The sequence below is a fragment of the Musa acuminata genome, chromosome BXJ1-6 (genome assembly GCF_036884655.1).
Source record: "Musa acuminata AAA Group cultivar baxijiao chromosome BXJ1-6, Cavendish_Baxijiao_AAA, whole genome shotgun sequence".
NCBI lineage: Eukaryota > Viridiplantae > Streptophyta > Magnoliopsida > Zingiberales > Musaceae > Musa > Musa acuminata.
The window spans coordinates 44145532-44162680 of NC_088332.1; the positions used below are offsets into that span (position 1 = coordinate 44145532).

The 17149-nt window shown below is 36.9% G+C and overlaps 3 protein-coding genes across 5 annotated transcripts; 2 read left to right on the plus strand and 1 right to left on the minus strand.

The window, feature by feature from the left end:
- Positions 1 to 533: 533 nt before the first annotated feature.
- On the minus strand, positions 534 to 9812 carry LOC103989750 (uncharacterized). 2 transcript variants are annotated; one of them, XM_009408699.3, is made up of 19 exons: positions 9492 to 9812; positions 9322 to 9390; positions 8621 to 8825; positions 8399 to 8501; positions 6862 to 7740; positions 6610 to 6702; positions 6424 to 6505; positions 6257 to 6316; positions 6128 to 6180; positions 5831 to 5997; positions 5305 to 5386; positions 5118 to 5175; positions 4984 to 5040; positions 4650 to 4892; positions 2500 to 2558; positions 2317 to 2373; positions 1901 to 1994; positions 972 to 1112; positions 534 to 831 (listed from the first exon to the last, which is right to left on the minus strand). In XM_009408699.3, the coding sequence occupies exons 1-19, from the start codon at positions 9615 to 9617 to the stop codon at positions 748 to 750; spliced, it is 2712 nt and encodes a 903-aa protein (XP_009406974.2). In that variant the 5' UTR covers positions 9618 to 9812; the 3' UTR covers positions 534 to 747. The 2 variants fall into 2 exon arrangements, with proteins under 2 accessions (XP_009406974.2, XP_009406972.2); XM_009408697.3 differs by having other exon boundaries at positions 5305 to 5482.
- Positions 9813 to 12483: 2671 nt separating this feature from the next.
- Positions 12484 to 13887, plus strand: LOC135581548 (actin-depolymerizing factor 2-like). Of its 2 annotated transcripts, none has more exons than XM_065189301.1 (3): positions 12484 to 12644; positions 13179 to 13444; positions 13534 to 13887. In XM_065189301.1, the coding sequence occupies exons 1-3, from the start codon at positions 12642 to 12644 to the stop codon at positions 13682 to 13684; spliced, it is 420 nt and encodes a 139-aa protein (XP_065045373.1). In that variant the 5' UTR covers positions 12484 to 12641; the 3' UTR covers positions 13685 to 13887. The 2 variants fall into 2 exon arrangements, with proteins under 2 accessions (XP_065045373.1, XP_065045374.1); XM_065189302.1 differs by having other exon boundaries at positions 12495 to 12644; positions 13174 to 13444.
- Positions 13888 to 15637: 1750 nt separating this feature from the next.
- On the plus strand, positions 15638 to 16487 carry LOC135677227 (histone H2B-like). The gene has a single exon (XM_065189300.1). It carries the CDS (start codon positions 15724 to 15726, stop codon positions 16192 to 16194), a length of 471 nt encoding a protein of 156 aa, XP_065045372.1. The 5' UTR covers positions 15638 to 15723; the 3' UTR covers positions 16195 to 16487.
- The last annotated feature ends 662 nt before the right edge of the window (positions 16488 to 17149 follow it).

The following is a 17149-nucleotide window of genomic DNA, read 5'->3' on the forward strand; positions in this document are numbered from 1 at the left end:
GAATAATACAAATTTTTTATAAGATTTCATACATACATTTATTTATTTTCGTATTGATTTAAATAAAAATATGTACTCTTTGAATAAATATTATAAGGGTAAATTTATCGTAAAAGATCGAATGAACTTTTAAAATATATTTTTTACCAAATAATACTTAGCTCAATGAATATTTAAGATATATTTTTCATTTATTGTTTACCAAACATTCGAAGTATTTCACAATAACTGCACATTCACTCAAACTCATTTCTCCAAATTATACATTAAAAATATAAATATACTTTCAAAAGTTAAGGCATCAGTCACTCTAAATGTTTTGTTTGATTATGTCAAATTAAGCTCAAATTAAACTCTAGTGTCTTATTAATGTTAACATAACACTATGGATGGGTGGGTGGTAGAGCTATTCAAGTTTTCCCTTCAAAACTTGCTGCTTCTATGTTTAGCTTCATATATTCTGATGGAATGCAGACATGCAATATACCAATTTCTGATGAGAAAAAACAATTAGATTGTCTTTCGATCAGCAGTGTTAAAAACAAGTCAATCGTTTCTTTCAGAGATTTAACTAATAAATAAATGTATTGAATGTTGCATTAAGGTGAACTATAAAATATGAAAAATGCAAGTAAACAATCTCTCATCATATTGCACCACGAATGCTTGCATGCATGCTTGGCTCACCCAGGTTTCGTTCATTATCATGGCCGCTGTTTGTAAGAAAACCGAGATCACTTCCACTCGTCAAAAGGAACGAGGAACTGCCTTCTCCAGCATGGTTGTCGTTTCGAACATCACCAGTGGATAATCCTTTAGATGCGCCTGCAACTGTGTCAATACAAAGATTTCCACGTTACAATGTGTCGACGATCCATCCATCAATCCGAATAATCCCACTAAAACAATCTAAAACGATGGATCATCAAGATCTTTTTGGCAATTCCAGAGCAAAGAGAAGATGTGCTCACCCTTTCCTCTGCCATTTCTACGAACCCAAGCTTGTCCTTCCATAGAGACTGGACTTCCTTGCTGGCAGGAACTATCAGGTGATCGACTTCCAAATGATACAGTACTCGCTCAACTAGGGAAAATAGAACTCGAAAGTATCCCTGCTCCACATGTAAAAGGAAGGGGTTATGTTGACCACTATCATGAAAATATATGCTCAAACTCCTAAAAAATGATCATTTTATCACTCACTCTCAATAGCCTCATGCGGAAGAATTATACTTCAGGATGACATAATTTAGTAATTGGTTTTGCCAGCCAAACGCTTACAGGTCACAAGAAGTAGCCAGGATTTTTGAACTACTAGTTAATGTCTCTAAAGTCCCACTACCGAAAGTGATAATTCAAATTTCATGGCTCCATAGTGAGACCAAACTCAAATCAAAATATTTAATGTTCCTGTGTTTTGAAGATCTAAGTTGTAATCAGTTTTTAGGAAGACTTGCATTTAGCTACTCCAAAAAAGGTTTTGGAGAAAAGGTGAGTGATGCTTCAGTTCCCGTTGTTGGTTAGAAAGTTGCTAATAAGCTTCGGTCAGGTATCATTTACAAAATATTTAGCTTTGTCTCTAACAATAGGCCTCTAAGAGAATCCATATTTCTTGTTAATAATTAATTCATACAGTAATATGTTCTTGGAGACGACTCAGTTATTGGTCATCCACTCTTTTGTATTACAAGGGACCTTTCTAATAAATCTGAAAAAAAATTCAATTCAACATCTTTTAGATAAAAAAAACTATTTAAGTCCAACAAGCTATTTTCTCCTGTTTGTCCCTTAATGTAGGATATAATTTCTAGCAGAAACAAGCTTAAACATTTGCAAGACCTTTGGGCAGATCTCAAGCTTCAACTGAGCCAAAGTTTAAATGCAGGATATAATTTCTCACCTTTCCTCGGTATTTTTCATGGGTGACTACCAATGGAAGTTCTGCAACATTCCGACCGAATACCCTAAAAAGACCAGCTGATATGATGACTGACCTGAAATTTACCAAAAGTAATGATTAATTGCTGACAGAAGCTTTGGTGGTAACAAACATGAAGTAAGACTGAGACCATTATAAGAAAAAGGCAATTGCCGGTAGGTATTCTCTGCAACCAAAGTTCAATAACTACACAAATATAAGAAAAAGTTCAACCATTATAAGAAAAAGGCAATTGCCGGTTTTCAGGTAGATTTTGCAGCAGAGCAGGCAATTTCACAGAATGAGAGTCAAAAACCAAAGTTCAATAACTACACAAATATAAAAAGGTAAAGTCAAAGATAAAAGAAAGAGATTACTAGATGAGCAAGGTATATTACTTTACAGTTATGATTGTACAATATACTCCTCCGAGCAGTTTGCCTGCCACATCTTCACTGCAAAAACTCAAGCATATTTACATCAAATGATCAAATACCCCAAAGCAAAGAGTATACATAATAAAACAGTAACTAAATGGGTGATACACATGACATCAAAGAATAGAGAGAGCAAGAACTCACGCGTGAACCATAGCAGATAGTAAGTCCTGGCCTCCTTCAACTATAGGATCAAATGCTTCCTGTTGTCAAAGAACTGATCAAATTGAAAAGTTGCTAAAACCCAAATATTGCCTGCATGTCATACTAAAGCATATATATGTATGCATGCATGCTAACTGTTAAATCCAACTACCAAATACTAGCAAGGAAACTCAATTTACTATATTATGGAAAGAAAGAAACCAAATTGGTCTAGATGTCTTCCTGATGGCCAATATGTTGACTTGAAATTCTGGAAACCAATTTCTCTTTCGTGTGACTAAGATTTCAGTCTTTCAATATAACTCACGGGCTTACAAATGTTTGGATATAGTTCATACAGAAGGGCACTTGAAGTCCTTGGTATTTGGATTGGTGAGATTTCAAGGAGTTGGTTTTCTCAGGGTAGTCAGTCTTCTTTTTCACCAACCTTATCCTTAATCTCATAGTTGACTTTGAATTTAATCCTGTGCTCTACAATTTTATGGGCAATAAATGACTCAGGTGAAAGTATGTCACCTTAAGTTTTAGCCCTTTGGCAAAATCAGTTCATAATGGAATATGTCTATCTAGTAGCAGGACATTCAATACTGTCCAACAAACACTACATTTCTGAAAAATAAGAAGGTTTCCTATCCACTGTCATATAGTGAATAACAATGTAGCAGAAGTGAAACAATTTTGGTGCTCTCTGAATTGTTGTCAGCTTCCACATCATACCATTTCTTGCCACTCTTTCGGGGAGATAGCATAAAAGATCACAATGATGGCAAAGAGTATAAGTATCTCAGGGTCTTAACAGAGCTCTCCAGTCTCATAACTACATATTTTCTTACACCACAGGTTGGTGTTAAGGTTTGCTTTAAATACCAAATAAATTAAAACAGAAGTTCTATTGATATATCTGTGTTGTATTTCATCGTATAGTTTGAGATTTTTATAATCTGTGTGCCCACATCTGAGCCTTAATCCATGTTCCATAACATGTCAGGACGGAGAATTGTCAGTTCTTGCTACCCGTACATGCAATAAAAGATTGTAGAACATAACACAACCAACACAAAAGAAAAAAGTTAAGATAGAGCAACTTCCAAGGAAAATCAATCTAAACATTACCATAGGAAGACTTTTACCCAGGTTCAAGCTAATTTAATCCAAGTTTGAGTCCTATATGTGCCATGCTCAGATCCATCATGGTTGAGTATTAATACCAGGTGCTATTCAGCTTCCAAAAAATTATAAGCAAGTTAAGTTTACATCATGGTACATCCAAACATAAATGCTATGGTGTCTGTACTACTATGAACAGTAACCCCATGTAGGTTTCTTTTATTAGAGGCTCCATATTAATACCAATACAAGAAAGATACATTTCTGACTAGACACTTTTTTGTTTTAATTCTTCGGTAATCAGATCAGTGTAACTTTGTGGCCAACAAGCTGCTTTAGAAAACAGGCTGTCAGCTAGCTATTAGAAGATATTGTTGTATGTTCGATTTTGGCTAAACGAATTATGTTGTGTCACTGGCCAGTGGCCAAGTATCCAGATTTCCTGTTTTCTCTCTTCTATTCAAGCAAATAGTGACTTTGTTTACTGAGACCGTGGATGACTTCTTTTGAGACAAATAAACTGGTTGAATTTCTTTCTGTTGGAAGCAACTTGTCCCTATAATTCTCTATTGTCGAACCCAAAATCCTCGGTTTTATATTCATTAATGTTATTTGCCTTATATTGAGAGATAAACCAGTGGTTTCTTATAACAAATTGGCAAATTCTTCATGACAAAAGCTACTAAGGGATGTACAAATAATCAAACAATTTCTACCTACCAATTTCAAGAACCAGGCATGTTTTAAGATAAAATTAAATTTCTTCATCTGACAGAGCAAAAGTACAATTTCGTTCCTATAATTCTCCATTGTCTACCCCAAAATCCTCAGTCTTAGATACACTACTGTTGTTTGACTTATATTGAGAGATAAACCAGTGGCTTCTTATCCCAAATTCTTCGCGGCAAAAGCTACTAAGGGATGTACAAAGAAACAAACAATCTCTATCTACCGATTTCAAGAAAGCATGTTTTCAGATAAAACTGAATTTTTTTATCCAACAAAGCAAAGATACAACTTACATGAAAAAGTCCAATGATCTTATGAAACAGCAAATCATCTCTCACATATTTTCCACTTAAAATCTGCCAATGGATATCAGCTTCTCTGTCATCAGCAAATTCTCCAAGTGAACTGTTTCTCTTGAGCATACTCAATAGCCAGTAAGGCACAAAATTTTCTCCATTATTGACTAATTTTCGCAAAGAAGCATGGATTACATCACAATCTTCGCAGCAAAACCAATTGCACTCCATTGGGACTTCCTGTAGCAAAGATTATTCAAAAAGAATGTCCGTGCAACCCACCAAACTTCAATTCTCATGTTAAAATAGCCAAAAATAAGTCTGCCTTCACCTTTAGATCACAAACTCCATGATACTTTAAGCAACCGATATGGTATTCTCTTTCACACTAGAAGAAGCAGTCATCAGATATTGGTATGAGCAATAATGTCAAAATAAGGAAAAGAAGAAAAACACATGACATACTTGCGCACAGAATATAATTGTTTTTGCATCAAAAACATTGAGAATGAAGGAGCTATCCCTGCATGTCACATGTTAAGAAAAAAATTAGAGTCTTACCAGTAATATTGCACAAGGTGCACAAGTCTCCACCTTGTTGTATGAAAGCAGAAATATTGTCAAGAAAGTCAATCTAGATGAAGATGCATACTTGCAGAGGGTGCAACAAAGAAGTTGATCTGTTTCAGCCTTAAGTATAAGTCTTGACCGAAGCTTATATGATCTGATAGCACCTGAAGATGGAATTGCAGAACCAGATCTAACTCTGAGATCCATGCAACAGGAACAGTACCATCCACTGTCAGGAACACTCTGTAGTTCCAAGCAAACTGTACATTTGTTGCAAGATAATGGTTTACAAATAAGCATGCAACAGATAGTGGCATCAAAGCTGCAGGATATTTCATCATTCCTTGACAAGTATTAAGATCTTACAATCATTCTACTAAAATGATCTAAACATTCCAACAACAAGTTTTAATTTGTATGAGATTACATTACATAAAGGACAGAAAATGATTGTTGAAACCAGCATGGACTGAACAAATAAGCAGATTTGATTAGAATGAAAATTACATTATAGAAAATGTTCAAAATTTTAGCCATGGTTTATAGTAATTTATACAATTAATTGATATGAATGGCATAGATTTCTCAGAAAACCTCTTTAAATTCACCTGTGTGAAAGGACTTAGTGCAACCATCACAGCTGACCAGTTCTCCACCAGTTCCACAAATTGTGCATGACATCTCACTGCAGCTCGAAGTCAAGTTCCGACTATTAAACAGAGCAATCGATAATTCATGCAGTGTTATCCCGTCAGAAGTATATATATGGCGGTAGCTGCATAGATACAGAAATTATATTAGGCCATGTAATTTAGATTTATTAGGCCAAATAATTTGGATTTTTTACTTTGTCTTTCAGTAAGTAATAAACCAAAATAGAGGAAATAAATTCAGACTTTACTCACGGTTGGCGCCTTTTATGGAATCCAGCATGAACTTCAAACTGTGAAGGGCTCATCTGATTACAAAATATGACATTAGGATTTTTCATTCAATCGGCAAGCTTCAGCATGATACAACATGGACAAATTTACCTCTACATTGCAGCAATCACATATTAAACCATTTCGAAATTTATAACCTGTTTTTATTTTCTGCAAAGGAAAAGACCTTTTATGATTGCAGAAGGATGATCATCTCCAACAAGTCAATTAGCTCACCAAGTAACACATAAGCACACACAAAAACACAAAAGGACTACCTCTCCCTTTACACGGTAAGCCAATTTAGATCCATTTGGAAGACCATTTTCCTTGAAAATCAATTGGTGCAAACTGCAATCCCTAAACAAAAAAAAAGGGAAAAAAAAAAACTTGTAACATGAAGAAAGCCATAATTGATGAGCAATGCTGGAAGCAGATTCACTCTATCAGAGTAAATCACAAACCTTTGCTTTGAACCACCTTGAGCTGTAACATTAAGTTTCAGCTGGTTGCCATTGGAATTTGACAAATAAGGTAAATCTGGCAATGTCAACATCCTAAATAGTGCAAACAGAATACAAGTATTAAGAAAAAAAAAAGCAAGTGTTTACATATCCAATTTCAAATTATTAAAAGTTGCACGTCAATGAGTTTTCTAAAAGCTCAGTAAAATGAAGTGATGATGAGCTATGAATTACAATAACATTTATATAGACCTTTTTGCCAACCGTGATTGATCATCCAAGATGCATAAGCTCTGTAACTGTTTAATACATGCATCATGTTCTGGGAGATCTGAATCTTTGCAAAGACTTGAAGATAAACCTGAGAAAAGATGAGCGCTTTCTTGAACAGCAGGCACTGATGAGCCAGGTTCTGTAAAGATAGTTGGAGTTGGATCAATATCATTTTCATTTGCTGGACCTGATGAGCTTTGATTCAAAGTGATCTCTGAAACTACATCAGTAGGTTGCGTTAATGAGAGCAGCTCATCCATGACTGGATCTGGATAATTTTGATCTTCTAAACCTGAATTTGAGGAGCAAACATTTGAAGCAACATTTGATGCCAGATGTGCACTTGCTTCTATAACTGTCTGAAAGGAACTAGTTTCCATGGTCATAATAGGATCTGATCCAAACTCATATTCAGCTGGCCTTAAAAAAATAGATTCCACAGTGAATCTTGGGGTTGTATGAGAAATTTCTTTAGCAAGCCCTAAGGGACTAGTCTTCATAGGAAGAACCGAATTAATGATGCCTACCATACCTAGCTGTGGGTAGATGGAATTTTCGTTAAGACTTGAAGCTACATGAGTAATTCCATTGCTGGGTGGCACTGGAAAGCTAGGCTTCATGCAAACATTTGGTGTTAGATCACCACTGTTTTCTGTAGATCCTAGTGATCTAAAATTGCTGATAAAATTTGAACCTATATGAGCATTGTCTTCTACAGTTGACCACAAGTATTTGGAACTTGGAGTGACACTTGAAACTAGTGAATGGCAGTATTCTTCCAGTGGTCTTGAAGAGCTCGACTTCATAGTGACATCCCGAGCTGAATTCGTGCCACTTCTTACAGCTACCCCAAACAAGCTGCTCAAAAATTTAATCAGAACAATTTAAAGAACATAGGACAAAACAAACACTCAAGCATCATATAAATCAATAAAGTTCCATAAATTAAGTATATTGCAAACATGTTGCAGACGACACTCAAGTGTGAAAGCTATATTGCTTAAGTAGAAGCATTTCAGATTTCCTCTTTTTTGCAGTTCTCATTATTCAAAGGATCCACTAGAGGATGTTGCCACTGGTTAAGTAACTTAATTTGAACATCACAAAGAACAACTAATTATTTTGCTTAATATGACCAACATAGAATTCTCAAGACGAGTAGTAGTTAACCATATTTCAGGCAACAATTCACTGTATATTTATTGTTTGGATATTGTCAAACTTCCACATGGATTTTGTAACAATCTCTATTTTACACCGAGTTCTTAAGACAAATTAAATTGATTGATGTTCTTTTCATGTAGTGTTTAGGGTCAAACCTGACCTGATATAAAATGCTAAACACAGAAAAGTCACATATTCAAATGCATAGGATAAAGGGGGGTCCATTTCTAGGAAAAGACACATTATTAGTTGAATTTAACTTAATTATATATTTTCATAGCAGTATCTTTCGCATTTTAAATGAATTACTCTTTTGATAAACAATTACCAGTGAGTTATGATGGCAACTCACCCTTGAACTGAGTGATCTGCAGTACGAGTTTCCAGATGATTAAGTTGGGTCTCATCCACATCTTTGTTTGTTTCCTTCTGATTTATATTCACTTGAAATGATGCTGAAAACAAAGTGCACAAGTCTTAAGACCAAGAAACAAATGAGAAAATTAAACTCATGTATCTATAATAGAGATTAACCAACAAGAGGAATCAGGAAAAGTTTGAAGAAATATTTAACCTTTCCAATTCTCAAAATGCTCCTTATTGGGTTGAATTTGAAACTCTTTTTCTATCACTTTATCAAGTGAACCAAGCTTGATATGTCTATTCTTCAGATTTCTCACAAGCTTATATATACTTATACCATTGTCCAAAAATATGTGATCATTTTGGTTTTTTGAAGTCACCCCAGCATGCTTCTCAAACTCAAGAGCAGAAAGTACCTAAATTTTAGTGTCATGTCTCAGAAAACAAAAGAATCACACACTTCACAATCTGTAAGTCTTTACAAGCTTCTAAGCAACTACTAAAAATTAATTGGGGGCGGTATTCTGGCAGTTGGGTCAGTGAATGCTCCATTTGTAATGTCAGATGATATCTAAATAATAAAGTTGGATATTTGAGAAATATAAGCTGTAAAATTGTACAATAAAGATACAGAACTGTGTTGTAGTCCAGTCACAAATGCAAAATACTATATATTGACAATATTTTCAGCTGGTTGTGTCTACAGAGGTCAACTGGCTGCTGAAAATGGTGTCTAAACTTACGGACTGCCTAAATGCCCAGGTTTAATGCAGTGAAGATGGAAGGAAGCAGGTATTCATTCACAGGAGATTATGTGGCCAAATAGGTGGCTTTTTAAATCTATATATAATAAGATTATCAGAGTCAGCTGATAGTTTCTGATGAAAAGAATGACAAAATGCAGCAACTAACTTTGTTATAATTACATGAGGAACAACCACACCGATACCCAGCAAAGCTTATAATTCCATGAATCTTTCCCTGCAAAAATGGCCAACTATTTTTGTGAAAAACAGAGCAGAAGATTGCAATAGAACGGATAATATATCTTCTCTTCAGATGATAACAGCATCATATCTGACCTCATCCTTCTTGTATGTCACAGATAATCCATCTAGGACTCCAGTAGAAAGCAAACCTTTGACATCTGAAATGTAGGCGCTAGGTGTACGCTTTGAAATTTTTGTTTGCTGATTGCCGTTAGCCATGAAATAGGATCTCTCCTTCCTTCCTATATGCGCTCTAGATCGTATCACATCATGGTCCTTTGGATCTGCACGATCTGAAATTAACTCAGAAGAAGATTTGACTCCTCGTTTCTTGCTGGGAAAACCTAGATCACGGCAGCCAAGCGGGGAGCCATTCTTGAGGCCTCAAACTTGTTTATCAAAGTAGTGCAAGCATAAAATCTGTAATAAGTCGAATTAAATGCGGAATTAATATTTTATGTCAGTATTAAAATCAAATAATTAGATCTGATTTACGATACATGCCTTTACCTTTTGATGTTATCTAAACGAAGATCTCTGTTTGATTTATAAGACATCGTCTTTATATCCAAAATCACTACAATCTATAAAGATGAAACTGAAACTAGATTATTTCTCTTATCTTCCTATCCATTCATAGAATCACCTATATTGATGGTTAGGGAAAAGAGCGAAATACTGTATAGTTATATTATATATATCTTATCCAATTATAAAGGGTCACAAAATCTAATATTTTCTCATTTGACCTATTAATTGATAAGATATAAAAAAAATTCAAAATCAAAATAAATAAAATAAAATTTGTTTAAAAATAATTTTACCTAATTAAATTTTAAAAAAATTTGAAAAGCATTTTATACATAACGTGAATTTTAAAACAAGGTAATAAGTTCAATAAATACAATAATACTATATTAAGTCTAATGAGTCATAACGATTGTATATCATCAATGTCATACTATCTTCTATGTACCACGATATAATTAGTTTTTCCCAATATAGTATATAATAACCTTTGTAATTTATCTTATCAAGATAATCATGTTATTATATTCAACTATAATATACATAAACATAAATATAAGTGGGATACAGAAACAAACAACTTTATTAAATAATAAAAATATCAATAATAGCATCCATTAAACATACATCAGGATCCCGTGGAAAAGAAAGGAAAGTCCTTTTCCTTTTTCCTTATTTATGATATGTTTTTATAACTTGAATGGGAGGAATGATATAATTTATAAAGGGAAAAAAAATAATTTATGATCGTCTTTCTTTTCGTAAATGAAGAGAAGAAAGTTATAAAAAACTTGTGTTTCTCATTCTTTATATATATATATATATATATATATGATGACTTAGGTTATATACAACGATTGCATATCAATTATGATAAATTCTCTATCATGAACCACTCAACTATTCATATGGAGACCACAAGTCAAAGCTATTGCATGAGAAGAGATGAAGAAAAATGAGACATAATCATGTTTAGGTTTATCTTTGGAGTGATGAGTTGCAAGAGTGAGATCCTCTCTTAGATTTGATTTATATTTGAATATTGATAGAGTTATTATTATTATCTTTTTATCAATTAGAAGAAGTGGTTCAGTTAGATCCAAAATCGATGGAACGAGAACTTTTGATATTATATTTAGTAAAGTTGAAACAATCGATTCTGAAACCATATGATTTGGTCGAAATTTCTATCCAGTATTCCTGTGATGGGCGATCAATACTTCCAACTAATTGTGATGGCTAAACATGTGAACATCACATCATGCCTTCCTAATTCACATTCTAAATCACAAAAGTATGAGCCAACAAATTTAAACTTTATTGTTCTTTACTTACCAAAGACACGGTCGTTTGACTCCAATAATATAATGAATATATTTTAACATCAATTATAGATTGTGAGAGTTAGCTATCACGGAAAAACCGATGTGAAAAAATATAAGGTTCATATCATTCCTTCCATGATCGATAATGGGACAGTGACCTATTGACTACTGTAGATCACAACATAGGAGATAGTACGGGTTGATCGTCGAGGGGTGGTGCCCCTCATGTAATTGAGTCAACCTGCACCCTCCCTTAGTTGACATCTATAAGCAATAGTCCATAAGAAGCCGCTTAGTACCGCATCATAAGAGATTATACGGGTTGAAAGTTCACCTGAATGCTTAAAAGATGTATGGGCTAGTCTCTATCAATCGCACGGTCGCGATCCCCCTCTACTAATTTTTAAAGTATAAAAATTAATCCTTGAAGTCTGAACGAGAATCTGACTTTGAACCTTATACTGTTTTAACTCTATATAGCTAATTTAAGCGTTCAAGAGACTGAGTTGAAAAATTCTTTTAACCTTATACTGTTTTAACCCGATTCCCGTTCTAACCCTGCCTTGGAGCGACCTTGGATGCTCAAAACCACTTCGAAACCGCTACAGCTAACTCCTACCCAACGCCAACGACTCGTACTCAACGCCAACGCCAACGCCAACGACTCGTACTCAACGCCAACGACCCTCTAACAGCGTACCAATTTTCAATCTACGACATTAAGATGTTAACACAGCATTAAATATCGAATGCGTGAGAAGATAGTACGGGAAGCATTTTAATATACTTGTTATGATCATCATAACACAAGTGATCATGATGTCTGAGTTGGGTATATCGGTGGAATTTACTCACTAAAGATAGATATCTACAAGCGTAGTCGTGTGACTGCCTTTGATGTGTGCAGGGAGGGCTTCTACAAAATTATAAGTGCGAAGGATCCATGTGTAAAATTCCGTGAGGGATTCAATTCACCCAAAGTAAACGCCGTTAACTCCGCGTCGTTGTTCGGTGTCGCCGTGGCTTCTTTTTAGTGGACGCACGTTGCTCTTTAGGGGAAAGCCGGTGACGGCCGTCCGTTGCGCCGTTACTTTTGACATCAAGTCATCCCTTGTCCTACTCGCAACAGCTACTCGTGTGCTTATTGATAGGCATCTTTGGGCCCCAGGAGACCTCTTGGTCGTACGCGACGCGGGTACCGTTTTCAGCTGGTGGGTCTCGAGTTTCTGTCACAAGTAGTCCTCGGCACAATAAGCAAGGCCAAGAGCGAGACGGTTCTCATCCCTTCTGGGTTTGTGCTCTCCGCGAACCTCTGTTCTCAGACCACCCGTTTCTCTCTCCCTAGATTTTCTCCACCGATCTCTTCGCTGCAATCGCCGCCCCCTTAAGAATGGTATGTGATTCCTCCTGTTCTCGCTGCTCTGACGCCAGTTGTAGTAGATCCGTGTTCTATGATCATTTTAATGTGCATTCTTGTTTCGATATTGTCCGATCTATGATCGACCGACTCGATTTCGCTTGGATGTGTTTCTGCTGTGATTTTGTACGGTCTTGTGCTTGCGGCGGTTTATGGATGGATCTGAGCGGATTATAATCGGTTTACGTTGTTGTCCATCTTTTATGCTTTTATCATTTAATTTCTGCGGTGATCCTTTGGAGCAAGTGATGGATCGATTTAATTTATGGATGGATTTCGTGCTGTATATTTTTTTTCTTCGCTTCGTGGAAGGGTGCCCTGGTTGTTCTTAGGTGGGATTCATCATTTTTTTGGTGCAGATTTTTTTGGTAATTTATTTTCATCATATTTCAATCAAATTCACCAAAAAAAAAAGCCTGATACAAATATATTTGCTTCGGCCTAATCTACCAATTTTACTTCCTGATGGTATTAATTTATGCGTGCGAATTTCAACACCGTCTAGCACAGGCAAACGCGGCATCTGGAATGGCAGTCAACGACGACTGCAAGCTTAAATTCTTGGAATTGAAGGCGAAAAGAACTTACCGTTTCGTAATATTCAAGATCGACGAGAAGCAGAAGGAGGTCGTTGTGGAGAAGGTCGGCGAGCCCTCCTCGAGCTATGAGGATTTTGCTGCCAGCCTCCCTACCGATGAATGCAGATATGCTATATATGACTTTGATTTTGTGACTGAAGAGAACTTGCAAAAGAGTAAGATCTTTTTTATTGCATGGTAAGTTTTCTTTTGCACTTGAATGAAGAATTAGGCCTAATGTACTCGAGGTATTAACCTACCTCATATTTCACCTTCCTCATGTGAAGGTCCCCTGACTCCTCAAGAGTGAGAAGCAAGATGCTTTATGCAAGCTCCAAGGACAGATTCAAGAGGCAGTTGGATGGTATCCAGGTCGAACTGCAAGCAACTGATCCTACGGAGATGGGCCTCGATGTCTTTAGAAGCCGTGCAAATTGAGCATCTCCTGATAATTCAGAGGAAGTGTACCTCCTGCAAGCTAGTTGATCATAATGTTTATAGTTCCAAACATGGTGAATTCACTAGATACCATCTGGTCTTCTTTGCCTCCTTTATGCATCTTTCAATTTGGTACATCTTGCTGAACTGTTTCCTGGTCAGACCTATGACATAAGTTTCTACATGCAGCCTGATTTTTACAAGCTGATCGTGTGCTAGAATTTGTGGTTCTGCTGGTTTGACAGCATTCAAGCTTGTCTCGATAATTTTCTGTGGAAGCTCAAGTCAATTTATGCCCCCTTTTTGCTGATTCCACATCGATTCTTGTGTTTTCCCGTATTGATTTTTCTGATGTTCCTTCCAAGTATCTTTTGCATTGTTTCATTTACTAGACTATGTAGAAGATGCTTTTATTCTAGTGGATTTTCCTACACTTGCTTGAAAATTTGTATGAAATTGAAACATTAAATGACATGTTAATGGTATTATTAAGATAGATGTCTATGTTTTCTTTAAACTGTTTAACTCAGTTAAAGAATGATTTCATTCTGACAGCCATTTGAGGTTTATGTTTTCTTCTTTCATGGTATTGGTAGTTTTGATCGAAAGAGGGGTATCAAGTTGCAGATTTGCCAAATGCAATCGGTAGCATAGGTAATCATGTCCTTTAATTAGCATAGCATGAGCGTTAGATTGTTGGAGAACATAATGGATTTGGTGCTGATTCAGTAAAACATAACCATTAATGTGTCATTCAGGCTAGGCTTTTGCATTTGATTACCCTTCTTGTAAGGGAAGTTAGAAAGTCCATTGCTCTTTGGTGACATTGGATGGTGGAGTTGCCTAACCAGCCTTGTGAAATGGATATGCTAAAAAAGTTAATTGAATATGATCAAAGCCCTGCCAGGAAGAATCTGTCTAAATAATGAGAAGGTGTTGATCATGATGCATCAAGTAGTGCAAGTGAAATGAGAGTGTTGTTTATGACCTAAATCAAAATATGAACTCGCGAAGCACTTGATATTGGATTGGCGCATCCAAGGGACGGATGTCATTTCCAGTCAGATGTGCTGATTCTTATCTGATATAGGCTTGGATCGAGGAGGATAAGATCATTTCTAAGTGATTCGTGGAGAAGTCCTGTTCTTTCTGTTCTATTTGGCCGGTTGAGTAATGTGTGGTGGACACTCTGAGGTGATCTTTAGATGGTCTCTCCTCTCGTTCTATGTTCGCCATTCCCCCAGCTTCATCTTTGCCAAAACATTCCTCGGTACCGACCACACCACCACAAGTGAAGGAATTCCATAGGCAACGCGATATGGCTTTAAAATTCTTTCCCTTGTGACCAGCAGACATTCTCAGTGTCTTAACATAATCTCTAGTATAGCTTTATATAAAAAAATATTTTTTCCTGATGAAAATTTCTAGTAGATTATAAAAAAATACCATCTAGTCAGTAAGAAATAGTTGGCTCGTATAAGCATTTAAATTACTTAATATAAGAAACAGTTGGCTTGTACGTGTTAGTGATAAATGTAGTAATAAGCACGTCAAGTATATAATTATTTGTTTTTATTCGTGGCGTGTTTCGTTGTTAGAAAATACCGTAAAAAATAATTTCACTACAAAAATCCTTTTATTCGAAATAAAAAAGGTGTCGAGAAGCGGTGGGATGTGGCTGCTAAGTGACAGGATTCGAGCCCATCCCTCACCAGCGTGATTTCCCCGCGCAGAACTCCTACCACCTACCCGCCTGCCACGTCGGCCATCCGGACCGAAACCATCATCCAATAACAAGCCTCCACGCTCTCGCCGAACCTCTCCCTCAACCATTACCAGCCGTCCATCACGCTACCTACAAACGACGCGATCGCTTCCGCGTCATCTATCCGGAACCACTACATGATGCCCAATCGAAACCCAGAGACTTTCTCTTTAAATGCCGATGGTCAGGGTCCTCGAACCACATCCCCTTCTTCCTGCCTGACCGAAGTCTTCCCTCACCTCGCTCATCCCTCTGCCGCCCGATCGCGATCCCGATGGCGCCGAAAGCTGAGAAGAAGCCGGCGGAGAAGAAGCCTGCTGCTGCTGAGAAGCCGGCCGAGGAAAAGGAGAAGAAGTCCGTGGCCGAGAAGGCTCCGGCGGAGAAGAAGCCTAAGGCCGGGAAGCGCCTCCCCTCCAAGGACGGCGCTGCCTCTGCCGGCGAAAAGAAGAAGAAGAAGATGAAGAAGGGGACCGAGACCTACAAGATCTACATCTTTAAGGTGCTCAAGCAGGTCCACCCGGACATCGGCATCTCCAGTAAGGCCATGTCCATTATGAACTCCTTCATCAACGACATCTTTGAGAAGCTCGCTCAGGAGGCCTCCCGCCTCGCCCGCTACAACAAGAAGCCCACCATCACCTCTCGCGAGATCCAGACCTCCGTCCGACTCGTCCTCCCCGGTGAGCTTGCCAAGCACGCGGTCTCTGAGGGCACCAAGGCTGTCACTAAGTTTACCAGCTCTTGAACGGTTATCGACTCGGTCTTGACTGGATCTTGGCAGATCTGGGAACCTGGGGTTTCATCTTGAACCTTGCTGCTTTTAATTTAGCCTTTTATTCTGGTGGAAGACGGTTGCTGTTATGTAATATACTAATTTCTGCTGGTGGAAAAATGGCAACTAGATTGTCCTTCAATTAGCAGTGTTCGTTGGCTCTTGTTTTGATGTTTGATAATGGATAGATTATGCATATTTCCGCTGCCATTTAGCAGAAACTTTGTCTGGATTTAAGCATTGTAAGTTTGTTCCTGTTTGTGAGATTTTGTGGTGGTCTACTTGATAGTTAACTGTTTTCATGTGGTAGAAGGATGATAACTTGTTATGCGCATGCAACTGATTTGAGATGTCAGATTGAAGATGTCCCCCTGTTGGACTGTCTTAGTTTACATCGAACGTGGTTGAGGTTTTGTTTTGATGGATGTTGGAAGTTCTATATTGTTCATATGCAGTAGCTAATTATTGTAGTCTTGCATTGATTATACCCTCTTGTTCATGTATAAATATGTGGGTTTTGATTCTCTTTTGCTATCTCTTTTTTGCACCTGAATTTGTTTCTCTTTTTTAGTTTGTGTAAGTCATCAACGTACCTTTTGTCTGATGAACTGTGTGCATGTATCTTCTTTTTGTATATGCTATGCCTAATTGCTTCATGCAATATGTTGATTACCATATTGGTGAGGATCGTGATGACATTTGTATATGGGCCTCCATTTATGAGCAGCATGTTTTATAAGTATCTCCTCGAAGTTAAAGGAGGTTTGTTATTCTTTTATATTCAAGTCAGCAAATTAATTTTGCCTTGCAGAGGCAACATAATGACAATACTTCATTATGATTTATATGATGCCTACTAATTAATGGTGCCTACTATCTGCCTTTTGTGCTATACTGATTAACTTGTATAGAACTTTACTTCATATAT